This window comes from Papio anubis, chromosome X (genome assembly GCF_008728515.1).
Source record: "Papio anubis isolate 15944 chromosome X, Panubis1.0, whole genome shotgun sequence".
Classification (NCBI taxonomy): Eukaryota; Metazoa; Chordata; class Mammalia; order Primates; family Cercopithecidae; genus Papio; species Papio anubis.
In genome coordinates this window covers 20,180,571-20,208,300 of record NC_044996.1, presented here as the reverse complement: position 1 = coordinate 20,208,300, position 27,730 = coordinate 20,180,571, and the positions used below count along the sequence as shown (strand labels likewise).

The following is a 27,730-nucleotide window of genomic DNA, read 5'->3' as shown; positions in this document are numbered from 1 at the left end:
AAATTATGATAGTGGTATGCTTGGTTTTTTTGAAGGTATCAAATTTTTTACCTTATGAAACATGGGGGCAAAGGATGTGTTACTTGGAAGATTTTTTAAAATTTTTAATGCATTTTTTTGAGACAAGGTCTTGCTTTGTTGTCCAGGCTAGAATGCAGTGGCACAATCACAGTTCACTCCAGCCTCAACATCCTGCAATAAAGTGATTTTCCCACCTCACCTCTCGTGTAGCTGGGACTGCAAGTACATACTACCATGCCTGGCTAATTTCCAGGCTGGTGTGGAAGTTTAATGACTAAGAGGTGTTTGTTATAAAGTTTAATGTATGAAACTTTCTATTAAATTCCCGATTTTATTTCTGTAGGACTGAACGTCTTGCTCGAGATGTGATGAAGGAGATGGGAGGCCATCACATTGTAGCCCTCTGTGTGCTCAAGGGGGGCTATAAATTCTTTGCTGACCTGCTGGATTACATCAAAGCACTGAATAGAAATAGTGATAGATCCATTCCTATGACTGTAGATTTTATCAGACTGAAGAGCTATTGTGTGAGTATATTTAATATATGATTCTTTTTAATGGCAACAGTAGGTTTTCTTATATTTTCTTTGAATCTCTGCAAACTGTACTGGCATTCATTTCACTTGGTTACAGTGAGATTTTTCTAACATATTCACTAGTAGTTTACATCAAAGCCAATACTGTCTTTTTAAAATTAGTCACCTTGGAGGATATGTACTTATTTTACAGGTATGTGTGTGTTTTTTTAATAAACTTCTTTTAGGAATTGCTGTTGGGACTTGGGATGCTGTTTTCACTATACATACTCACTAGTGGCAGATATCATCTCTTGAGCTACATTGGTTTGGGGGGAGTCAAAAGTCCTTTGGAGCTAGGTTTGACAAATAAGGTGGGTCAACACTTGTTTCCTAGAAAGCACATGGAGAGCTAGAGCATTGGCAAATTGAAGAAACCACTTTTTTTTTTTAAACACACTTAAGAAAGGGGAGTGCAGGTATACCCGAGAGAGTATGGGTATACCAGAAACCACTTTTGATCCACAGTCACTCTGCCTGTGTCACACAATTGAAATGCATCACAACGTTGACACTGTGGATGAAACAAAATCAGTGTGATCTTTACAAGTGAATTTCATTCATAATTTGATAGTGCAGATGTTTGATTTTTATTACTTTAGACTGTTGTTTCTGATTTTATGTTGGGTTGGTATTTCCTGTGAGTTACTATTTTCCTTTAAAATAGGAATTTTTCATACTCTTCAAAGATGAGAACAAATGTCCAGCTTTTGCTGTTTCATGAATGAGTCTTGTCCATCTTTGTAGAAACTCGCCTTATGTTCACATTTTTATTGAGAGTAAGACCACTTATCTACATTTAACCTTCAACCTCATCCTCTCCATTAATCATCTGTTTGAGTGACCCAAGTTTTTGACCTTTTCCATGTTTACATCAGTCCTGTAGGTGATTGGCAGCCATTTAAGTATTATTATAGACATTTTCCCTATCCCATTAAAACCCTTTATGCCCATACATCATAACATTACTTCCTACCCATAAGCTCCTTTTAACTTGTTAAAGTCTTGCTTGAATTAAAGACTTGTTTAAACACAAAATTTAGACTTTTACTCAACAAAAGTTATTGATTGATTGGTTAATTGATGGTTTACGCTAGGACTTCATTCTAGTCAGTATAGTTGCTGGAAGTATAACTGGCCAGCCTTTAATACATTGCTGCTTAGAGTCAAAGTGTGTACTTAGAGTTCATGGTATGATTTATCTTTTTGGTTTTCTATAGCCTCCTTCCCCATCCCCATCAGTCTTAATCAGTCTTGTTACGTTATGACTAATCTTTGGGGATTTGTGCAGAATGTTATTTTAGATAAGCAAAAACGAGCAAAAAAATTAGGGGAGTTTAACTTTAATATTTTCTTTTAAAAAGCATTTTATAGTTATAAGAGCAATTTTGAGTGGTAGAAGCACTTTGACATTTTATTTCCATTTTCTACTTTTACTTTTTTTCCTGTTTTAGATCTTAGAGGATTATTAAGCTGAACTCCTCAATTGATAAAAAGCATGACATCTTAAACATAAGCAAAGCATATTTTTAGGTTAATTTTCACATAGAAAACAATTTATTTTATGTGAAATTCTATGTAGATATACTTTTCTTAGTATTTATTTACATATTTAATTAATTAATTTATTTATTTATTTTATTTTTTGAGATGGAGTCTTGCTCCGTCACCCAGGCTGGAGTGAAGTGGCATGATCTCGGCTCACTGCAAGCTCCGCCTCCTGGTTTCACACTGTTCTCCTGCCTCAGACTGCCACGTAGCTGGGACTACAGGCGCTTGCCACCACGCCCGGCTAATTTTTTGTATTTTTAGTAGAGACGGGGTTTCACTGTGTTAGCCGGGATGGTCTTGATCTCCTGACCTCATGATCCACCCTCCTTGGCCTCCCAAAGTGCTGACACCGCGCCCGGCATTTTATTTTATTTTATTTTATTTATTTATTTGAGATGGAGTCTCGCTCCGTTGCCCACGCCGGAGTGCAGTGGCGTGATCGTAGCTCACTGCAACCTCTGCCTCCCGGGTTCAAGCGATTCTCCTGTCTCAACCTCCTGAGTAGGTGGGACTACAGGTGCCTGCCACCATGCCCGGCTAATTTTTGTATTTTTAGTAGAGACGGAGTTTCACCTTGTTGGTCAGGCTGGTCTCGAACCCCTGACCTCAGGTGATCCACCCACCTCAGCCTCCCAAAGTGCTGGGATTATAAGGGTGAGCCACCGAGCCCGGCCGACATGTTAATTTTTTTAAAAAGGCTTTACTGGGGTATATTTTATATAATATAATAATCACATGTTTTAGCGGTACAATTCCAAGCTTTTTAGTATATTTATAAGGCTATGCAAGGAAGATATACTGTTAAACAGTAGAAATTGAGAAAGCTCTTCTGATAATATCTCTTGATTTGGTGATGGCTCATGCCTGTAATCTCAGTGCTTTGGAAGGCTAAGACAGCAGAATTACAGGAGGCCAGGGGTTTGAGACCAGCCTGGGCAACACAGTGACACGCTATCTCTACAAATAATAAAAATAAAAATATCTGTTGGTTTGAAGTAACTTTTTTTTTTTTTTTTTTTTTAAAGACAGGGTCTCATTCTGTCACCCAGGCTGGAATGCAGTAGCATGATCACAGCTCACTGTGGACTTGACCTTCTGGGCTCAAGTGATTTTCCCACCTTAGCCTCCCGAGTAGCTGGGACTACAGGTGTGCACCACCATGACTGGCTAATTTTTTTTATGTTTGTAGAGATTGGGTCTTACTATGTTGCCCAGACTGATCCCAAACTCCTGGGCTTAAGCAGTCTTCCCACCTCAGCCTCTAAAAGTGCTGGGATTATAGGCTTGAGTCACCATGCCCAGCTTGAAGTAACATTTCTACCCTGTTTAATAATTCAGCAGCTTGTCATGTAAGATATTCATATATGCATATAAAACATTAGGCAGTTTAATTTAGTAAAACTGTAAAATGGAAATTTTAAATTGCAGCATCAATAACGTTGATGTTAGTATGATTTTTACATGCTGATCTTGACCAGTTTGAAATAGTGAGTTAAAATCTGGCTGATCCATACTAAATCCTAAAGAAATATTCTATGAACTATTAAATGTTTCCAGACTGTATAAAGAAGCATTATGATATAAACACACCCATCTTTTTTTTTTGGAAATAAAAACTCCATTTTTCTTATTAAAGAAAACATGCTTATTAGAAAACATACGGCTGGGTACAGTAGCACACGTAATTCCAGTGCTTTGGGAGATCGAGGTGGGAGCGTCACTCGAGGCCAGGAGTTTGAGACCAGCCTAGGCAACATAATGAGACCTCATCTCTACACAAAAAGAATTGGTTGCACATGGTGGCGTGTACGTATAGTCCCAGCTATTTGGGAGGTAGAGGCTGGAGCATCCCTTGAGCCCAGGAGTTTGAGACTGCAGGAGTTTGAGACAGAGGGAGACCCTGTCTTAAAAAAATAAGAAAGAAAACACAACTGCAGAAAATTATAAAGGATTTCAGTCATTCCAAATATCACTGCCACTTTTTATTTAGAATATTCTAAAGAATTCTCTGTGTACACACACACATGCGTACTCTTAATCCAAGTAGCTAGGTAGGATTTTATTTACCTAGTGCCTAGATGGGAAATTGCCTGGGGATTCCAAATACCTATTTCATTAAATTAAAGATGCTGCTGATTTTAAGGCTTAACACTATTTTTCATACTGCCAAGAAAGAAACACTACCAGTTATAATTGTAAATTGTCATCAATTGTAATACATCAAGTTAGAGCTATTATTAATAAAGTGTGAATGTGCATCTTAGAGCAATGAAATATAGTACTATATATTTGATGACCTTTTCTGTCCTGTGATATTCAGAAAGTGAAAGTTAAATATGGGCTGGGCATGGTGGCTCACACCTGTAATCCCAGTACTTTGGGAAGTCAAGACGGGAGGATGGCTTGAACCCAGGAGTTCAAGACCAGCCTAGGCAACGTAGCGAGATGCCATCTCAAAATATTAAAAATAAGTAAATAAATAAAAAGAAGGTTAAGTATGCAAATGTATTTCCTTTGTTGTGAATTTATTTCAATTTTATAGTGATTTTTTTTTTTTTTTGAGACGAAGTCTCGCTCTTGACCCCCAGGCTGGAGTGCAATGGCATGATCTCAGCTCACTGCAACCTCTGCCTCCCAGGTTCAAGCTATTCTCCTGCCTTGGCCCCCCAAGTAGCTGGGATTACAGGAGCCTGCCACCATTCCCAGCTAATTTTTGTATTTTTAGTTGAGACGGGATTTCACCATGTTGGCCAGACTGGTCTAGAACTCCTGACCTCAGGTGATCCACCCGCCTCGGCCTCCCAAAGTGCTGGGATTACAGGCGTGAGCCACCGTGCCTGGTCAGTGATTTTTTGTTTTTTGTTTTTGTTTCTTTTTTTTTGAGACAGGATCTTGCTCTGTCACCCAGGCTGGGGTGCAGTGGTGCCATCTTGGTTCACTGCAACCTCTGCTTGGGCTCAAGCAATCTTCCCACCTCACTCTCCAGAGTAGCGGGGACCACAGGTGTGTGCCACCACACCTGATTAATTTTTGTATTTTTTTTTGTAGAAACAGGGTTTTGCCATGTTGCCCAGGTTGATCTCAAACTCCTGGGCTCAAACAATCCAACTGCCTTGGCTTCCCTAAGTGAGATTACAGGCATGGGCCACTGTACCCAGTCTAGTGGTTTTTAAATTTTTATTTATTTTTTTTTACCAAAGAAACAATGAAGCCTCAGGAGGAAAACTTGATACACAAGTAAATTTTATTGGAAATGTTTTTGTGTGGACCTTACGCAGAGGGAAAATTAGTCTGCATTATGGTGTATCCAGACTAAATGACTGATATTAAAATGAAATTATCCTTAGGATTTGCAATCTTCGAGAAAACTCTTTCATGTTTATTTTTTTTGGTTACAAATTATCTCCATTTACATTTGAGAACAGTGAGTCACAGAGGGATTAAGTAACTTACTCAAGATCATACAAGTCTTTGATTTGAACCCAATCTTTTAACTCTGTAGAACTCAGAGTCACTCTTATCTGGAAAAACTTTTTAACTGATGTGGATCCTCTAATATGGGCTTCCTATTATTCATTCTCTATTAGTCAGAAGTTTTGTAAGCAGACAGAATTCATTTTGCCAATTATGGGACTTTTTCCCTCAGTTGCAGTCAAGGTTCATAAAACTATAACTCTTTAATTAGAAATTTTTTTTTGAGACAAGGTCTTGCTCTGTTGCCCAGACTGGAATGCAGTGGCACAGTCATAGCTCATTGCAGCTTTGAACTCCTGGGCTCAAGGGATCCTCTGCCTCAGCCTCCCAAGTATCTGGGACTACAAGCACATGCCATTACCCCTGACTAATTTTTTTTTTTTTTTTAATTTGTAGAGATAGGGTCTTGCTATGCTGGTCTCAAATTCCTGGTCTCAAGCAATCCTTCTGCCTTGGTCTCCCAAAGTGCTGAGGTTACAGATGTCAGCCGTTGCACCTGGCCAAAACGATGACTTAAAATACACACACACAACACGTGTATCTCAAAAGCATCAAAAGAGAAAAGCTGTAGCTTTAGTCTTGATCTTGACAGTGACTTGATTAGGCTATCTGTTTAACATCAAAGATGCAAATTAATACTGTCTTTGAGTGAGCATATTAAAAATGCAGAAAATTTTGGAGTAGTTTTTTATTTTAAATTGTAGTCTGTATATTTAACATATACAACATGATGTTATGGGATACATACAGATGGTTAAAAGATTACTGCAGTGAAGCAAATTAACATATCCCTCAATTCACATAGTTACCCTTTTTTTTTTTTTGGTGGCAAGAGGAGCTTAAAATCTCGTTTAGTGTGAATCCGAAATACAGCACAATTTTATTACCTATATACCTCATGTTGTACATTATATTTCTAGACTTGTTCATCCTACATATCTGCTACTTTGTATCCTCTGAGCTACATCTCCCCATTTTCTCACTTGCCCCCCAAGTAGTTTCTTAAAGTGTCTCATATAAGAGGGCAGTAGCTTTCAGCTTAAACTTTTTCTCTGTATGTATTTAGTCAATTTCTTTGAGGTATACTTTTCTCTCCAGAATAGTTAGATGTAGGTATACCACTTTGATGTTGACACTAATTTACCTAGAACTTATCTTCTGCAAATCTGTCTCTATTTCCATCTGTCTCCATCTTTGTATCTATCTATCTATCTATCTATCTATCTATCTATCTATCTATCTATCTATCTGTCTGTCTGTCTGTCTGTCTGTCTGTCTGTCTGTCTGTCTGCCTGCCTGCCTGCCTGCCTGCCTACCTACCAACCTACCTACCAACCAAAGCAAATTCATGCCCTTCTCCTATTTATTGAATTGAGACCATAGACAGGGGTGAGATACAAAATTTGGCAGGAATGGGAATGTGTATTATCTGTGGCATAAGGAAACTACAGAACTAGGTTCAAAAGTGTACTTTCTAGTTCTTTCCCATGGCTTTTCACTTTGATATAGTCCTTATCAGGCAACTGAGGTTTTATATAAGTCCCCTGATTCTTAGAACATGAAGTGTAGTATTCAAGTCTGGTCCCTTGAAACCACAATTTTGTGAAAAAAAATTAAGAAAATTGAATAATTTCCTCAGCAAATACATATTGATCATCTGTTATACAGCCATGAGAAGTGGTTCTGTTGAACACGTTTATTTTATCAGATCCCAATCCTAAACCAGGCATAGAATGGAAACCATGAAGATAGGATGAAATAACTTCTGAATGTTTGAAAATAGTGCACTTAAAAATACCAGGTGATGTTTGTTTGTTTGGTTTTTGTTTGTTTGTTTTTGAGACAGGGTCTCACTCTGTCACCCAGGCTGGAGTGTAGTGGTGCAATCTCACCTCATTGCAGACTTGACCTCCCCGGCTCAGGTGATCTCCCACCTCAGCCTCCCAAGTAGCTGGGACTACAGGCGCATGTCACCACGCCCAGCTAATTTTTTGTATTTTTTGTAGAGACAGGGTTTCACCCTGTTACCCAGGCTGGTCTAGAACTCCTGGGCTTAAGTGATCCTCCCACCTCAGCCTCCCAAAGTGCTAGGATTACAGGCAGGAGCCACCATGCCTGGCTGAAAATACTAGGTTTTTAAGTATCAGCACTACCTCTTCAATCTTTTCTATTACTGTGTTGTGCTAAATGGTATTTTTTATTTAATTAGAGCAATGCTGTTCAATAGAACTTTTTTTGAGGGTGGAAATCTTTTATGCTTCTGCTGTATGGTACAGAGCCACTAGTGACATGTGGCTTTTGAGCACTTGACACATCTTGTGCAACACAGGAACTGAATTTTTAAGTAATTTATATTGCCACATGTGGCTACCGTATGGGATAGTGTAGGACTAGATGATCTGTAAAGGCCCTGCTTCATCAATGTCATTTTTTAACTGACAGAGACTTTTAGTTTTTTTTTTTTTTTAAGTAATGTGTTTATTTAAAAGAATTCATAAAATACAAGTAAATAAACTTACTACCTGAGCATATATCCTTCCATACTTATTTTTTCTGCATACATATTTTGGAAAATGGAATATCTGCCTTTTTTTTTTTTATCTGAGATACAGTCTACCTCTAAAAATATATGATTCTAACATTCTCACTTTTGTTGGCATTTGATCAGGGTATAGAAAACAGTTAAAGGACAGAGGATGGTTGAGAGATTATGATATGAAGAGAAAATGTGATTGAGTGTGGTAGACTTGGGGCCTGCCTGAATGTTGAGAGGATGACTGTTTTCCAATAAAAAAATTCCATTCTAGGATCCTAAAAGAAAGGTCTGAAGTTCACTGCAGAAAGCAAGCTGCATAGTACTAAGCCACTAAGGGGACATGGAGCCAGGACTTCCTACCTTGGTAATATTCTCATCATGCCCTCTTGGGATCCCAGCCTTGTTGATTAGCCTCTCTGCTTTCTCTCCTTATAGTTCAACCTCCCTGTTTGTTCAAAGCAGTTCTTTTCCAGCCCATTTATTATGCACTTCTATACAGCTTTTCCTCCTCTTTTCCTATACCATGCTGCGGTTCTTATTGCTACCTAGAGGTTTTCAAAATTCCTAGGGGCGGACAAGTGGCATAAATAAAGTTCTTCCCTATTATCCTTATTTTTTCACCTAGACTGAAGAGGTAGACAAAATAGAAATAAAGACATTAAGGGTATGTGTTTGCAGTCCCAAAGAGCTGCTCTGGCAATTTTATGTAGTTGACAGTGACACTCTTGAGTTCAGGACAGATTGGACTCCTTGGCTGAGAGGAGCGAGGAGATAGGATGGTAGAGGAGAGGGTAGAGCAACTCTGGAGGAAGCTTTCCCCTCACCTTTGCCAATCTTGTTATCCTAGACTTAACCATAATTAAAGATGAGGGAGGCACTCAGTGAAGGGATCTAGTGGGAAGCTTGTTCCAGACAGCCAAGGAGGAAGGTTTGCGCAGTTCCTTTGGCCACCCAGGTGGTGTAATTGATCCATATATGCCATCCATATACAATGTAGGCACTTATACCTGTATTCCAATGTAGTGAACTATACCATTACTCTTAAATTAATATTCTTTATTAGCTTCCATGGTGGCTATAGGCCAGGCGAGAGAGTTAAGAAAAAATAAATAGCTAGGTATGATGACTCAAGCCTGTAATCTCAGCATTTTAGGAGGCTGAGGCAGGAGGATCGCTTGAGTCCAGGAGTTTAAGACCAGCCTGGGCAAAATAGTGAGATCCTGTCTCTATTTTTTAAAAAAGCCTTGGGGCAAACAAGAATATGAAGGTTTGGATGCTAATAGAACAGCAGTGTCTTACTTCTTGGAGTTCTCTTGTTTCTTGTCCTATCACCATAGCCTTTGGATCACAGCAATTTTTCCATAACTCCATACTTTTCACTTCTTGAGTATTTTTTCCTTTATTCCTCGTCTCTGTAAAAAGAGATCAACTGGAGTCAGACTGTAATACCAAGTATCTCCAGAAGATGTCACTATTTAACAGGCTTTACAGTGTAAATAATTTGGTGTGAGTCACTGTCATCTGAAGCTTGTTGTCTTTTCTTTCTTTCTTTCTTTTTCTCATCAATTCTGTATGTTTGAAATGCTGAGTTTTAAGTTAGTTAGAATAAGGGATGTCTGTAATTTCCCTAAAATGAGAAGCAATATGCAAAGGTTGATATCAGAAGTCATATGCTCACTTTGCAACACCAAACAATACTGGCCCATTTGTTTTTTCAAAAGTAATACTCCATAATAAATGGATGTATATATAGAAGCATAACAAAAATAGAAGCACATAGAAATGAAAAGTCTCATAAACCCCATTCTCACTACTCATGCAATTGCTGTTACAAATTTGTTTAAATGTTGAATAAAAATGGTGTCATAGGCAACACAGTGTTCCACTCCTTGGTGTTTTTAATAGCATTATTCTGTCTCAGTGTGCATTGGATTACCAGGTGCTTTTTAATAGTTGCATGGTATTACATTGTGTAGATGAACTTGATTAATTTAAATGGTTCCCTATTAATGGACGTGTTAGTTCGTTTTTGTGAACAACTGGTACAGTGAACATTTTTTTTTTCATAATAATAATAAAAAGAAAGACAGGGTCTTGCTGTGTTTATCAGTCTCGCCTTGAATTCCTGGGGTCAAACGATCCTTTCGCCTCCACCTCCCCAAGTGCTGGGATTACAGGCATGAAGCCACCGCACCTGGCCCAGTGAACACTCTTTAATGTATCTTTGTATATACTTGTATACTTGTCAGTGTTTTTGTAGCATTGATTCCCAGAAGTGGGATTACTGGGTTAAGTGACATGCGTATTGCAATTTTAACAAAAGAGGCTATGCCAATTAATACTCTCACCAACAAGAGTGCTTATTTCCCCTCAGCATATTATCAGGCTTCAGTTTTGCCAGTACGGGTGGGTGAACAGTAGAATCTCATTGTTTTAGTGTTTGTTTCTCAGATAGATATAATTTTATACCTTATGGCCTTCTCTTCTATAACTTGTCTATTTGTGTTCATTCTCCATTTTCCTATGGGTTCTTATTGTTGGAGCCCAATATATAAAAGGGGGTATTCGTTACAGAACTTTTTCAGTTTTGATTCATGTCATGCCTGGGTTTTTACCCTTTCTATGGATGTTAAAAAAAAATCTTCTATATTTTCTTCCAGTCCACTTATGGCTTTATTTTTTACATTTAGATTTTAATCCATCTGGAATTTATTTTTGTGTATGCTGTGAGGTAGGGACCATACTTTTATTTTTTCCCAAATGGGTAACTAGTTGACCAAACATCATTTATTGAATAATTCATCTTTTCCCTACTGACTCAAAATACCATCTTTATTGTATACTAAATCCTCATATATTTCTGGGTCTGTTTCTGGGCTCTAGTTTGTTCATTTACTGTGCTGGTACTGCACCGTTGTAATTGCTGTGGCTTTATAGTATGGTATGGCTTGCTCTCTGCAAGGGCAAGTCGAAGCTCTTTTGTTCACCTGCTCTTTCACCCAAATTTTCTGTCCTGAATCCAGCACAGCCAAATTATGGTCATTGTCACCACCAACTGCAGTGGGTGTTGAGCATTTCCCATTGAATCTCCTGTAAGGGTTTTATTGGATTCTGTGGTAGCAGGAAAATGGGAGCCTAAGGTATTCCTTAAAGGACTACTAATCAGACCTGGTTTCCCAGACAATGCTGAAAATGACTGGGCCTGGGCTAGACTTTTGAGGGACATACCTTGGGGTTGGATGTGATATAGACCAGCCCTTACAATTTGCTTGACTCATGGGAATCGTACAGGGCCAGAACCAGACACCTGTCATGCTAATAACTTCCCTCACAATTCAGAAATCGCTGTGATTGAAGATGGGTGGCTGTTATAATACTGCCCACTTAAAAATGAATGTAACCTATTTTTTAGGACTCTTAAAAACATCAAATCAGTAATGGCCAATTAGGACTTTTTAATTTTTACTAATCTCTACTTGAAAGTTTTCTAGTCATTCATTTCAGGAAACCTAATTCTTATAATTCATGTCATTTAGAATATCATAATGCTATGAACATTTAGATAGCTAACTTCTCAAATCTTCTAGTTCTCATTTAATTTGAAGTTTGTGTGTGTACATAAGGATATTCGTATACGTGTGTGTGTGTGTGTGTATATATATATATATAGTTGTGTTTTTTTGTTTTGTTTTGTTTTGTTTTTACTAGAATGACCAGTCAACAGGGGACATAAAAGTAATCGGAGGAGATGATCTCTCAACTTTAACTGGAAAGGTATGTATCTTGAAGGGAAAGAAAAAAAAGCACTTCATACCAAGAGTCAATTAGTAACAGTGTGCTTTCAATCACTAAGAGATAGTTTACATAGTATAACTAAATGAGTTATTTAACCCTTGGAAGCAATCTAGGTTAATTATCTTTCCCTAGGTCATGTAGCAAAAAGACAGTAGAATCCAACATTAACCTTAAACGTCCCTATTGTCAAGTACTGCTGTCTGCCTCTGTGGGACTCTAATTTGGGATCCTTCAAAAAACATTGATGGGGGAAAAGACAGCCTTTTTTTAAAAAAAAAAAGAAAGAAAGAAAACTATGTGAGTCTTCCTGAGATAGACTAACATAGTTTCCTAAAAGATAGCAAAGCAGTATCATGTAGTGGCTGAAAGTGTGAGTTCCGGAGCCTGACAACTGATTGAAAGCCTGGCTTAGTACTTCCTAAATGTGACCTTGGGCAAGTTACTTAACCTCTTTTTGTCCCATATGTGATTAGGGTGAGGTTGATAATGGCAGCCATAGAGTTAAGAGGATTAAGTGCTATAATGCAAGTAGAGCTCTTACAACAGTTTCTGGTAAATAAATGCACTCAATAAATTCAGACATACTATTATTTTAAGAAATCTCAAAGAGTTATCTTAGTACATTAAAATCCTCCTGGTGTGGACCATTGGTTTTGGTATATTGTGCTTCCATGTAGTTTATCTCAAGATGTTTTTAGATTTCCCTTTTGAATTCTTTGATGACCCATTGGTTGTTCAGGAGCATGCTGTTTACCTGAAAATAATGGAGATATTAAGATATTTGAATATTTATCTTCTAGTACATTGAAAAACTTTTTGAGAGTACCAATAATGATGGAATGCTACTGCTTTTTTTTTTGAAGCTGCCAGTTATTGTTTACTTACACTGTGCCAAATATAAAGGCATTAATCTCATAAAAGTTTCACAACAATCCTGTGAGGGAGACGATATCCCCATTTTACAGATCAGGAAATTAAGGCTCAGTAAGGTTAAAAGACATGCCCAAAGTCACAGAACCAGTAAGTGGTAGAGCTTGAATTTGAATGCAGACCTGACCCTACAGCTCTTTTCTTTCTTTAGATTTTAGTGTTCATTGCTTACATGAATGAGTATCTATAAGAAAACTTTAACATGTAAAACTTGTGTGAAATTCTCTTGTCCCATATCAGGGTCATGTCAAACTAATGTCCTCCTCAGCATATTTGGAAAGCTTCAGAGGAGAAATTAGCTTTGCCCCTCCTGTTCATTTCATATACCACTGCTAGACCTGTCCTTCCCTTTCAGCATGCTTTGTCCATATTTAGAAGCTGTTGAAGCCATTACTTGTCTAATCAGTTTTTAGTGCTGGAATAGACCTAGCCTTTTAGGCCTTCTGTGATTTAGCTTGATCTCATCTTTCCCACCTAATGGCTCTGTTCTACTACATAGATCTGATCTGAAACAGTTCTCTGTTTCTAAAATAACTTTATTTTCATGATAGTCACAGTAAAGTACATTTATTATGGAAAAATCAATAAGTATAAATTGAGTGAAAGTTATTTCTTGGTGGTAAGATTATGGGATTATTTGAACTTTCTGTTTCATTTTATTTTATTTTATTTTATTTATTTATTTTTGTGATGGAGTCTCGCTCTGCTGCCCAGGCTGGAGTGCAGTGGTACAATATTGGCTTACTGCAACCTCCCCTTCCCAGTTCAAGTGATTCTCCTGCCTCAGACTCCCAAGTAGCTGGGATTACAGGCACACGCCACCATGTGCGGCTAATTTTTGTATCCTTAGTAGAGACAGGTTTTCACCATGTTGACCAGGCTGGTCTCCAACTGCTGATCTCAGGTATCCGCCTGCCTCACCCTCCCAAAGTACTGTGATTACAGGAGTGAAACACCCTACCTGGCCTCATTTTGTCTTTTGGGGGCATTTTTGTGCACAGATACATATGTATATAAATATTTTTCCTTTTTTTCCCCAGTTAGTACTTGAGCAGATGAACTTTGGACCCTGAATACCTGTATTCAAGTCTCTAATACCACTTCTTGGCTATTTTCATTTTATCAAATGGCCTCTTTCCTCATTTTTCTCATTTATTAAGTAGAGATGTAACTACCTGATATAATTCAAAAACTCTCAATAATGGCATTCTTTTATATTTTAGACTCTAGTGTCTGTAATTCTTGTACCATGCTGGGATTCATTTGAACAATTACATGGCTTTTTTTAGTGTATTATTAAATTTGCAATTTACTTAGAATTTACTGGGATCTCGTACAAATGGGAAAAAAACATAATTGTGTTACTCATTTGCTGTGTGCCTTTGGATTGACCCTATTTTTTGTATTCATTTTCTTGCCATATCCTGAGTTCCACTTTGAATAAAAAGTAATTTTTTCCTGCCTGTAAAATAGGCTACCAATGGGCTGCAGTTGTCTGTAGTAGCTGCTTCACTGAGGATAGCTCAGCATGAGAGAAGTAGTATGAATTGCTTGCCATAAATTATGGGCTAGCCTTACTTCATTCTGTACTTGGACCTGTTTAGGCTTCTTAGAGATCTTACCTCCAACAATAAACTGCTTTGAGACAGGAAAAGGTAGAAGCTTTACTTGGTTATAACTTTACTTTTAATACCTAGAACAGTGAGTCTTCAAACTTGTATTTGCATGCCCAATTTATAAAAAGTTTTCTGAGCATTTACCCCTAATATATACATTTTAAATTATATATGATTTATGGTAATAATATTATATATGTTACAAAATACATACAAAAATATAGATTAAACAAGGTGAGGTAAAAAATTAAAAAGTTCTAATCTTTCTTGCAAACCAGTGACTCTTTTATGCCCTACTCTGGTAAACACTATCTTAGAAGACTATATAGAACATTAAAATCTTTATATAGTTATATGACAGAGTATGGTGAGAGCTACAGATAAACAATACATCATGAATCTTCTTGTGGCAATGTTTATAACCAAAATGCTGCCTCATTCTTATAACTAGCATAAGAACAGATTTTCTTGATTTTGAGGGGTAATTATTAGATGGTATTTTCTCTTAAGGACTCTTCTAGCTATAAAATTCTTAAATGTAGAAAGCGAAGTGAGAGTTTATGGTGAGAGGAAGCATTGGTATCATTTTTCAGTGTAGTCCAAGAATATGGACACATTCAGAAAATGCAGATCAATTTTAGCCTAATGAGAAAATATATTTTGAATTGGAGTCCATATGGTTTTTGAGTTATTGTACAAATATAATTCTTAGAATGTTAGAGTCAGGAAACTATAAGAAACCAACTAGTTCAAGTTTCTCATTTAACACATGGGAAACTGAGGCCAGAGAAATTTCAAGACTTGCCCAAGATTAGACCTCTTGTTAAGTAATGAAAGTGTTTTAAAAACAAATGGGTCAAATTCTGTTTTTAAAATTTCCATTACGATGAAAATTTCAGTATTACAGGCTTCCAAATCCCAGCAGATGGCCCACTTGTTTAAAGGAGAGTTTGATGTAATAAAGTATCTAAAAACAAGAGTGTGAATAATTCCTTAGGGTTGTTATGATGTGATTTGACTTATAATTGGAAATACCGTCTTATTCATTGTACTGATTTTCATTTCTTTTTCTTCTAGAATGTCTTGATTGTGGAAGTAAGTTCACATTTACTTTTAATATAACATTTATGATTTTTCTTATTTAGTATGCACCATCCTAAAGGTAAGCCAGGGAAAGAAATTCCTCTGCATCAGTTTTAATGGTGGACTTGTGTTCTAAAGGAGTGAGACTGGTTTTTTGTAAAGACTACTTAGTAATTTGTTTTTACCAGTAATGGAATGGTATACTTCCTACCTCTCTTTTTTTAGTTTGAAATATTTTCTTTCTAAACATAACTCTCTCTCTATCTATATATAATATATACATACATATCTTATATTTTATGTATATATATATATATCTTGCTTAGATTTTGTCTTATGTAATATTTGGTACATAAAAAGTAATATTTATAATTTATAGACTATTTTCCATTTGTCATTATGTCCTAAAGTATTTTGTATCTTAGCACGGAGAGGCTAAGCAGTTTCCTAGGGTTACCCGCTAGTAAGCTAAGGGAAACCTTTACTTCCTTTAGCTCAGTGGTTCTCAAAATGTGGTTCCCTAGACCAAAAGTATTAATATCAGACAAGAACCTACCTAATCAAAATATCTGTGATGAGGCCAAGCAAGCTATGCTTTAACAAGTCTTTGAGTGATTCTGATGCATGCTAAGGTTTAGGGGCCCTTGTTTTTACTCATAAGTAATTTTCTCATTTAGGCCTTCTCTGGCCATCCTATCTAAAATCTCACTTTTTCATGCTGTCAACTTCCTATTTCTCCTCAATACTTTTATTTTCCTGATCACTTATCACTGTCTAACAGCCTCTTTCTCTCTCTCTCTCTCTCTCTCTCTCTCTATACATATATATAGATAGATAGATACAGATATATATACATCTATGTAGATATAAATATATCTGTATTTTTGTCTGTGGTCATCTATTGAAACCTTTCTATCTTACTGAATCCTACAAACATCTAAAGCACAGCTTGTGATCCTGTCTCCTACTCAGACCCCATTCTCCCATTCTTTAGTCTTTAGGCTACATTCTTTAGAGTTTTTCAGTGTGACCCCAATATACATTACCAACCTTATTTTCCAGCTTCCTTTCATTTTCTCTATACCTTTTACTGTTTCCCAGAGCTTGTACCTTTACTTTTCTGCCCCTGTTGTTTGCTCCTTATTTCTTTTCTTAAAATAATAGCTTTATTGAGATATAACTCACATATCATACCATTCACCCATTTAAAGTGTACAATTCCATTTTTTTTGTTGTTGTTGAAACGGAGTCTCGCTCTGTTGCCCAGGCTGGAGTGCAGTGGCGTGATCTCAGTTCACTGCAGGCTCCGCCTCCTGGGTTCACGCCATTCTCCTGCCTCAGCCTCCTGAGTAGCTGGAACTACAGGTGCCTGCCACCACGCCCGGCTAATTCTTTGTATTTTTAGTAGAGACGGGATTTCACTATTTGCCAGGATGGTCTTGATCTCCTGACCTCGTGGTCCACCCGCCTCAGCCTCCCAAAGTGCTGGGATTACAGGCATGAGTCACCACGCCTGGCCAATTCAAAATTTTTTATTATATTCTCAGCATTGTGCAATCATTATCATATTCAATTTTAAAACATTTTCATTGCCCCACAAAGAAACCCAATCCCCTTAGCCATCACTCCCCATTTTCCCTTCCCCCAGCACCTAGCAAACTGATCATCTGCCTACTTGCTATCCATAAGATTTGCCTATTCTGGACATTTTGTATAAATAGAATCATACGATATGTGGCCTTTTGTATCTGGCTTCTCTCACTTAGCTTAATGTTTTCAAGGTTCATTCACGTTGTGGAGTATATCTGCACTCATTCCTTTTTACTGACAAATTTTATGGATAGACAGGTGTTCCTCAACTGTGTCCTGATAAACCCATCTGAAGTTGAAAACATCATAAGTTGAAAATGGATTTACTACCTTGATAAATCTGTCCTAAAGTCAAAAAAATCTCATGTCGAACCATCATAAGTTGGATGCCATCTGAATTACATTTTTGTTATCCATTCATTGGTTGACAGACGTTAGATTGTTTCCACTGTTTGCTCCTTATTTCTTGTACCTGAAATGTCCTTATTCCCTCTCTTCTTATCCCATGTTTTAGTCATTTAAGACCCAGCTCAAACGTCACCTCCACAAAACTTTCCTTGATACCTCTTTCCTCCTCAATTCACTTGGACCTTTTGCATTTATTTTTTTTTTTTTTTAAGACAGTGTCTCACTCTGTTACCAGGCTGGAGTGCAGTGGTATGATCTCAGCTCACTGTAACCTCTGCCTCCCAGGTTCAAGCAATTCTCATGCCTTAGCCTCCCAAGTAGCTGGGACTACAGGTCTGCGCTGCCATGCCTGGCTAATTTGTGTGTGTGTGTGTGTGTGTGTGTCTATATATATGTGTGTGTGTGTGTGTATATATATATATATATATACTTTTTTTTTTTAGTAGAGACGGGGTTTTGCCATATTGGCCAGGCTGGTCTAGCCTCAAGCCATCCTCCTACCTCGGCCTCCCAAAGTGCTCGGAATAATTATAGACATGAGCCACTGCACCTGGCCTGCATTTAATTTTAATTATAAAATATTTTGAACTCAGAAAAGAGGGTATGCTCAATACCTATGTACCCACCACAAAGTATTAACATTTTGCCATATTTGCTTCTGATCTTATTGTTTTAAAGAAATTAAAGGTCATAATACAACTAAAGCCCGATTTTTTCCCTTCATTCCCAGAAGTATGACAATTATCCTTAAAGTTGATATATATCATTCCCATGCATGTTTTTTATACTTCCCTAGTACAAGTTAACTGTATCCTCTGCTCAGGGGCTCATCAAGCTGAATCAAGGGACTCACAATCCTCTTCGAAGTTCCTTCAGGTTGTTGGCAGAATTTAGTTCCTTGTGATTGTAGGACTGAGGGCCCGTTTTCTCACTGGCTGCTGGCCAGGGGTTGCTGTCAGCTATTTAAAGGCTCATGCCCTAGCCCATTACATTCTCACAACATGGCAGCTGACTTCTTCAAAACCAGCAGGAGAATCTTGCTCTAGTCTGCCACATAACCTAATCACAGGAGTGGCTATCCCGTTAGTTTCACAGATCCTGGTCACATTCAAGGGAACTCTTCCGGGTGTGTACACCAAGAGACAGGATTTTTTTTTTTTTTTCTTTTTCTTTTTCTTTTTTCTTAAAAAGTCTTAAAGTCTTTGTAATCCCTAAAGCATAGCGTTATAATTTTTTTTTTGAGACGAGTCTTGGCGCTTGCGGGCCACCCAGGCTGGAGTGCAGTGGCGCTGATCTCGCCACTGCAAGCCCGGCCCCAGGTTCACGCATTCTCCTGCCTCAGCCTCCAAGTAGCTGGGACTACAGGCCTCGGCCCACCTCGGGCCTCGGCTAGTTTTTTGTATTTTTAGTAGAGACGGGGTTTCACCATGTTAGCCCGGATGGTCTCGATCTCCTGACCTCGTGATCCACCCGCCTCGGCCTCCCAAAGTGCTGGGATTACAGGCTTGAGCCACCGTGCCCAGCCTGGAGGCAGGAATTTTGAGAGCCGTCAGAATTCTGCCTACCACAGCCCAGAAATCTACATTTTTCACAAGTCTCCAGCCATGATGTTTCTGATGGCTTACACTGCTTTATTCCATTTTTAAAGAGTATTTGTATTGAAAAGCATTAGGATTATGGTTTAAAAAATATTTTCCGTAACAAAGATGAGTTTGTTTAGAGTCCTACTTTTGACTAAATAGCTGGGATTCACTTTTATGTAAAGTCATTTTATAGCCTTATTAATTTGGGTGCCTTTAAAAATGGTATAAAGCAGTGTTTCTTAAAGTGTAGTCTGTTAGCCACCTATATTGGAGAGTTGGGAGGAGAGAGTCTGTATCTTGAATTTATGAGAAAAATTCTAAAATACTTTTTATAATGAAGGACAACATCATAACTCCCTAATAAAATGTGCATGTATATATTTAAATTTGCTGTAATTGACCCTGTGCCTACAAAATCCAGTCCTGGGGGCTGGCATTCTTACTGCTTGCTGAGGGCCAGATGATTTATAGATTCCAGAATATCTCCGTGTGAATTTTGGTGACAATTACTGCACTGAAAAGAATGGCAGTATTACAGTTATACATGGGGGTTTTGGTACTTTATGTTTATATAGTGACTCTGAATTTAAAGCTATGCAATGTCTTCTTTTTTGAAAGGATATAATTGACACTGGCAAAACGATGCAGACTTTGCTTTCCTTGGTCAGGCAGTATAATCCAAAGATGGTCAAGGTCGCAAGGTATGTATGACATTTTGACATAGAATATTTTCCTCATTTGAAGGGGGATTAAGTGATTGCTTCTTTGTAAGGATAAATGTTTTCAACTGTCATTTTATCTTTAAGAAGTAATGTACTCTCATATAAGACTTAAGATATAATCCTTTTAAATAATTTTGTCATGTGTCAATAAAGCTCATAGTTACAGTCACTTCCTTGCCTAATATTAACATTTGGTTTTTCAGCATGCTAATTATATCAGTTTGTCCTGAGTAGCATGGCAGAGGATTTTGAGCCCCCTTACAAAATTAAGAATAAGGATTCCACAGGGGGTGAGGAAGTGATAGGAAGGGGTGGGCCCTGAAGATCTGGACCTCCTGGAATTGAGTGATGTATGCTACATCTTCTTTGTGTCTGTAGTGAAGTTTTATAATGCCCGCTTCCTTTTTTATTAAGTCAGGCTCACCTCCTCACCTTACCTATGCTGTTTGACTTTTGCTTTTGTAGTTCTACCTGTGTTTATTTCTCATTTTAGTTTCATCCCTCAACAACTCTGGGGTGGCATTGTTATTCCCACTTTTCAGATAAGGATACTGAGGCATAGGGAATTGCCCAAAGGTACGGAGCTAGTCAGCTATAGAGATGAGATTTGAACCCAGGGAACCTGGCTCACAGTTTATGCTTTTGCTACCTTAAATTTTTAATAGAGTGACATCAAACAAACATTTAAGAATATGTTTTTCTTTTCCTTTTACAATTTCATTAAAAAAATTAAGTCTCTGATCAATCTGCAGTTTTTATGTAGGGGTCAGGTAATGATCTAACTTCTGTTTTTTTCCTAAGTGATTAACAGGTTTTTATAAACCCCTTTTAAAAAATAACTATCTGTCGAGCATCTTTGAATCAGAGTAAGCCTTCTAGTGAGTCATATGTCAGCGGTTTGACTGTATGGGCTTTTCTAATATCCAGTCCAAGTGTTTATCAGTGAGTTTTTCTTTTAAATAGATTTGGGACAGGTACTATGAGAGTATATAAGTGATACGTTATAGGACACTGAGTAGTATCCTATGAAATGGCAAAAACCACAATCACTTTTGCACCAACCTAATAGAAATTAATCAATGCACTTGCTTGTTTTTGTACGTGCTCTTTAGGGTTTTAAATGTCAACCTACTGTGGCATAGACTTCAATCCTCCGGGTATTCTTTTGTTGTTCTTTCCTGGTATATGCTGTGGAATTGAGATAGACTGGTTCGTGAGAGAGAGATTTTGTGTTGCCACAGGTAGGACATGCTCAAAGAATACTTGGGTCATTTCTTGACCCAAGTCATCTATTCACCATAGTTTTGTAGCACTGATCTTGCATACATTTCATGTATCTTCCATGAACTCCACGTCAGTGCTGCTTATCTGATACTCAGAAATTAAACACTAAGGAATAAGATTGTCAGGTAGGGTTGTTTTGGAGGGTCACAAATCTTGTAATGTCTAATATTTCCACTCTCCCTGCTGAGAATTAGTTTTGGCTTCCTTGGAGGTGATATCGCCTCTGTTGAAAATAAGTGGCCTACTGTGATCACACCACTGCACTCCAGCCTGGGTGACAGTGAGACCCTATCTCAAAAAAAAAAAAAAAAAAAAAAAAAAGAATGCATGGCCTAGACGACTTCTAAGGTTCTTCTCACCCAGTTCCAGTTTTCATGTTGTAGGCAGAGCAGTAAAGTGAGAAAGACATGGACTTGGGAGTTTAGTCTGGCATTTCACTACCACTTAATCTGAGCAACTATTCCATATTTAATCTCTCTGAATGTATTTACTCATCTTTAAAGGGGAATGATTATTAACATCTTTTACTCAGGGAAACTATGTGAGTCAAGGAGATAATGTATTTGAAAGTCTTTTTAACTGCAAAGCACTGTTTCACTGTTGGTTATAATGTGATTGATCTCATTGAAGTGAGCAGCTGCTTAATTGTGCATTTTAGAATGTAGGGAAGTAGTAAGATTTTTCGCATATTATATAGGTAGCTGGTTCTGGAACTGTAAACATACTCTTTTTTATGGAGCTCTGAGTCACATGCCATAAAGTTCATTCTTTTAAAGTTGTACAATCCAGTGGTTTTTGATATATTCAGAGTTGTGCATCTGCTACCCCTATTTCGTTTTAGAACCCAAAGAAACCCTGTACCCATTAGCAGTCATTCTCCCTTCTCCCAACCCCTGGTAACTACTAATCTACTTTCTACAGAAAGTCCGTACAGATTTGTATATTATGGACATTCCATATAAATGGACTCTTGCAATATCCTGTCTTCTTTCACTTAGCATAGTGTTTTCAAGGTTCATCCAGGTTGGGGCATGTATCAGTACTTCATCCCTTGTTTTGGCTGAATAATATTTCATTGTACAAATATATCACATTTTGTTTATCCATCTGTTGGTGAACATTTGGGTTTCTACCTGTTCACTTTTATGAATAATGTTGATTTGAATGTGTACAAGTTTGAATACCTGTTTTTAGGTCTCTTGAGTATATAATTGCTAGGTCATATGGTAATTCTATGTTTAACATTTTGATGAATTGCCAGACTGTTTAACAAGGTATATGTACTATTTTACACCAGTAACATATGAGGGTTCCAATATCTCCATATCCTTGACAACACTCGTTACTGTCCTTTTTATTATAGCCATCCTAGTGGCTGTGATGTGGTATCTCATTGTGGTTTTGATTTGTGTTTCTCTGATGGTAATGATGTTGAACATGTTTTCATCTGCTTATTGGCCATTTACATATATCTTCTTAAGAGCTGTTACCCATTTACAGTATGGAAAATGCTTCAGATGCAACTCTAGTCATGCCTTAGAGATGGAGCTTCATTAAACATTCAGATCTGTAGGCATATGAAGTGCTGAGTTCTCCTGAACTCCTAATACAGATTGCACTGAGTTTAGTGATACCTTTTCTGGAGCATTCCTGAGTTCAGGTAGAGGGAAGAGTTTTTGCTGTGATTGGCTTGTTATGTTCTTTTTAAATGGAAATGGAATTGAAGTGTCTCCTCTATCCATTTATTGGAAGAGTCATGAGGGGCATGATTAGATGATATCCCTTAGAGTCTCCGGCTTAGGTTAGTGGTTATCTACTTAGGCTGCACATTGGAATCACCTGAGAGTTAAAAAAAAAACCAGGACAACCTATGCCTGTGTCTCACCTCCAGCAATTCTGATGTAATTGGTCAGGGCTGTGGCCTGAGTAGCTGAGTTTTGGTTCTTTAAAGCTGCCAGGTGATTCTGATGTGCAGTCCAGGTTGAGATCACTTTGGGCCCTTTCCAGCTCTTTAAACATATGTATTTATCTAGAAAGGTATAAGTTTTCTTGAGACTGCCTTGTATATATCTTGTATATATGTGGGAAAGCATAAGTTTTCTTGAGACTGCCTTGTATATATCTTGTATATATGTAGGAAAGCATAAGTTTTCTTGAGACTGCCTTCAACATCTATAAAGGCTTTCAAAGCAGCTTCTATAGCTTTTATTAATGGCTGAATATTTTTCTACAGGCAGCATTTGGGTTATAAAATTAGCTTTTGGTAGAGTTGACTTATACCACCTCCAGCTTTTGCTCTCAAAAATAAATACTGGTTCTTTTGGCACACTAGTTGTTTTAGCCTAAAGTTCCTCTTTGTAAGCCAGTTATTAAAAAGTTGTGATGCAGCCAGGGTGAAGTGGTACACATCTGTAGTCCCAGCTACTCGGAAGGCTGAGGTGGATCGCTAGAGCCCAAGAAGTGAAGGCTGCAGTGAACTGTGATTATACCACTGCACTGTAGCCTGGGCCACAGAGCGAGACTCATCTCTTTTAAAAAAAGAATGTTGTGAGGCCAGGCATGGTGGCTCACGCCTGTAATCCCAGCACTTTGGGAGGCTGAGGTGGACAGATCACCTGATGTTGGGAGTTCGAGACCAACCTGACCAACATGGAGAAACCCCATCTCTACTAAAAGAATACAAAATTAGTGGTGGCGCATGCCTGTAATCCCAGCTACTCGGGAGGCTGAAGCAGGAGAATCACTTGAACCCGGGAGGTGGAGGTTGCAGTGAGCTGGGCGAGCCATTGCACTCTAGCCAACTCCATCTCAAAAAAGAAAAGAAAAGAATGTTGTGGCTGGGCGCAGTGGCTCACGTCTGTAAACCCAGCTTTTTGGGAGGCTGAGGTGGGTGGATCACAAGGTCAGGAGATGGAGACCATCCTGGCTAACACAGTGAAACCTCGTCTCTACTAAAAATACAAAAAAAAATTAGTCAGGCGTGGTGGCGGCCGCCTGTAGTCCCAGCTACTCGGGAGGCTGAGGCAGGAGAATGGCATGAACCCAGGAGGCAGAGCTTACAGTGAGTGGAGATTGCGCCACTGCACTCCAGCCTGGGTGACAGAGCAAGACTCCGTCTGGAAAAAAAGAAAAGAAAAGAATGTTGTGATAAAAGGTGATGCCCACCTCTCCCACACCCTTTTACAGTTTAGGGATTGTATCTCCAAGGTTTTTGGACTGAGAGCCCTTATATTTTCATCTTTGCTCTTTGACACTCAATACCCATTCATCCTCCTTATTAGCTCCCCTTCAGTGGACACATGGGTAGTCAGGGTGCAGGTTTCAGAACTGTCCTTCAGGTTCCAGGTGATCAACCAAGGGCCTTGTCTGTAGTGCCAACTCATTGCTGCCCCTTCCTAGTAATTCCCATAATTTAGCTCTCCATTTCATAGTCTCTCCTTGAGTGTGTTAAAAGTGACCATGGTACACTCAGCACGGATGAAATGAAACAGTGTTTAGAAACATTAGTCTTTTCTTTTGTAATGCCCTGTAGTCTCTCTGTATGTTATATGTCACATTTTGTAATTAACAGCTTGCTGGTGAAAAGGACTCCACGAAGTGTTGGATATAAGCCAGACTGTAAGTGAATTACTTTTTTTGTCAATCATTTAACCATCTTTAACCTAAAAGAGTTTTATGTGAAATGGCTTATAATTGCTTAGAGAATATTTGTAGAGAGGCACATTTGCCAGTATTAGATTTAAAAGTGGTGTTTTCTGTATCTAAATGATGAATTATGTTTCTTTTTAGTTGTTGGATTTGAAATTCCAGACAAGTTTGTTGTAGGATATGCCCTTGACTATAATGAATACTTCAGGGATTTGAATGTAAGTAATTGCTTCTTTTTCTCACTCATTTTTCAAAACCCACATAAAAATTTAGGAAAGAGAATTGTTTTCTCCTTCCAGCACCTCATAATAACAGACTGATGGTTCCCATTAGTCACATAAAGCTGTAGTCTAGTACAGACGTCCTTAGAACTGGAACCTGGCCAGGCTAGGGTGACACTTCTTGTTGGCTGAAATAGTTGAACAGCTTTAATATATAATAACTGTTGCATTATTATTTCAGATGATAAATGTGGTCATAAGTAAGAAATAAATGATCGAGTTTAGTCTTTTAATTCACTGTCCTTTGGATACCTGCCTCTTACTCTGGAGGCAGGAGTCCCATGGATGTGTTCATGAACATGGTTGAGGAAGATTTAGGAAGACTGCAACAGCACACTACCTAAAGCAGGTTTTTTACTCCATCTTTTTTTGCCACTTACCCTGGCCTCCCACTTTGATAATGCTTAAAATTCCCTACTTGATTTGTCTTTCAAAACTACATATTGAGGCTGGTTGCGGTAGCTCACACCTGTAATCCTAGCACTTTGGGAGGCCAAGGCGGGCGGATCACATGAGGTCAGGAGTTTGAAACCAGCCTGGCAAACATGATGAAACCCCGCCTTTACTAAAAATACAAAAATTAGCTGGGTGTAGTGGTGCGTGCCTGCAATTCCAGCTACCTGGGAGGCTGAGGCAGGAGAATCACTAGAAACTGGGAGGTGGAGGCTACAGTGAGCCAAGATCACACCACTGCACTCCAGCCTGGGTGACAGAGCAAGACTCTGTCTCAAAAAACCAAACCAAAACAAAAAAACAAAAAACTACGTGTTAAGACAAGAAACAGACTGGGCGTGGTGGCTCATGCCTATAATCCCAGCACTTTGGGCGGCCGAGGCGGGCGGATCACGAGGTCAGGAGATCAAGACCATTCTGGCTAACATGGTGAAACCCCGTCTCTACCAAAAAATACAAAAAATTACCCGGGCATGGTGGCGGGTGCCTGTAGTCTCAGCTACTCGGGAGACTGAGGCAGGAGAATGGCGTGAACCCAGAAGGCAGAGCTTGCAGTGAGCCGAGATCGTGCCACTGCACTCCAGTCTGGGCGACAGAGCAAGACTCCGTCTCAAAAAATTAAAAAAAAAAAAAGACAAGAAGCAAATTAATGGGATAGATTACTGCTTTGTTTTCAAAAGATACACTCCCCAAAAGTTACTGGTCTAAAATATAGTAGTACTATCTCTGTTTAGTAAGAACCCTGCCAACTAATAGTGTTCTTATATGTAAAATGCTGTTCTTGCCTTTCATTTCAGAATATACTTTTTAAATGTGAATTTCTTAATTTTTTTTATAGCATGTTTGTGTCATTAGTGAAACTGGAAAAGCAAAATACAAAGCCTAAGATGAGAGTTCAAGTTGAGTTTGGAAACATCTGGAGTCCTATTGACATCGCCAGTAAAATTATCAATGTTCTAGTTCTGTGGCCATCTGCTTAGTAGAGCTTTTTGCATGTATCTTCTAAGAATTTTATCTGTTTTGTACTTTAGAAATGTCAGTTGCTGCATTCCTAAACTGTTTATTTGCACTATGAGCCTATAGACTATCAGTTCCCTTTGGGTGGATTGTTGTTTAACTTGTAAATGAAAAAATTCTCTTAAACCACACCACTATTGAGTGAAACATTGAACTCGTATCTGTAAGAAATAAAGAGAGGATATATTAGTTTTTTAATTGGTATTTTAATTTTTATATATGCAGGAAAGAACAGAAGTGATTGAATATTGTTAATTATACCACCATGTGTTTAGAAAAGTAAGAAGCAGTCAATTTTCACATCAAAGACAGCATCTAAGAAGTTTTGTTGTGTCCTGGAATTATTTTAGTAGTGTTTCAGTAGTGTTGACTGTATTTTCCAACTTGTTCAGATTATTACCAGTGAATCTTTGTCAGCAGTTCCTTTTAAATGCAAATCAATAAATTCCCAAAAATTTACTGCTTTATGGATTCTTCAATTTAAAAATCCTTAAAATAAGGTCTGTCTCTTTAAAAAAAAAAAAGCTATGCATAGTTATCATTTCTCTACAAATTAACCTAGTATAGTTTTCTGTTGATTCCATTTTCCTTGTTTGTTAAGTTTTAGTAGCTAAATTGTAATCTTAATGATTATGTAGTAGAATGGGTTGGTGGAGCTACAAAAATTCCTAGCTACTTCGGAGACATTAAATTTCAGACACGTGGTACACTTTATATTACATTTTACTATGCTAAAATAACATGGCTTTGTTTTGGAATTCTGTTCAGTTTTGCAGATTGTAATCTCAGCTATATCTCAACAGATTGTTCTCAGATATGTCCTATCACCTTCTTTGTGTAGATAGTGCTTTATTGACCAAGAACAATGACAACAACACCTTTTGTTTTCTGGGAGCAGGAGAAAAGTTTTAAGCCAAAACTCTTAATTGCTTATCTGCTCCATGTGAGGTATGAACTAGCAACCTTATGAGCCATCTAGCTTACACATGTTCCTTAAAAAGTTTGCTGTAGGCCGGGCACAGTGGCTCATGCCTATAGTCCCAGCACTTTTGGGAGCCCAGGGTGGGGGATCACTTGAGCTCAGAAGTTCAAGACCAGCCTGGGCAACATGGCAAAATGCCATCTCTACAATTAAAAAAAAAAAAAAAACTGAGTATGGTGGC

General features: G+C 38.1%; 1 protein-coding gene across 2 annotated transcripts in view; it reads left to right on the top strand.

Moving 5' to 3' along the window:
- HPRT1 (hypoxanthine phosphoribosyltransferase 1) overlaps positions 1 to 27,030 on the top strand; it is a 42,300-nt gene extending 15,270 nt beyond the window's left edge. For both annotated transcript variants that reach the window (XM_017954392.1, XM_003918303.2), the window contains exons 3-9: positions 365 to 548; positions 11,866 to 11,931; positions 15,576 to 15,593; positions 19,781 to 19,863; positions 24,740 to 24,786; positions 24,958 to 25,034; positions 26,389 to 27,030. In XM_017954392.1, coding sequence (XP_017809881.1) covers positions 365 to 548; positions 11,866 to 11,931; positions 15,576 to 15,593; positions 19,781 to 19,863; positions 24,740 to 24,786; positions 24,958 to 25,034; positions 26,389 to 26,436 — 523 coding nt within the window. In that variant the 3' untranslated portion in view covers positions 26,437 to 27,030. The remainder of the gene's footprint in view (positions 1 to 364; positions 549 to 11,865; positions 11,932 to 15,575; positions 15,594 to 19,780; positions 19,864 to 24,739; positions 24,787 to 24,957; positions 25,035 to 26,388) is intronic.
- Positions 27,031 to 27,730: the final 700 nt, after the last annotated feature.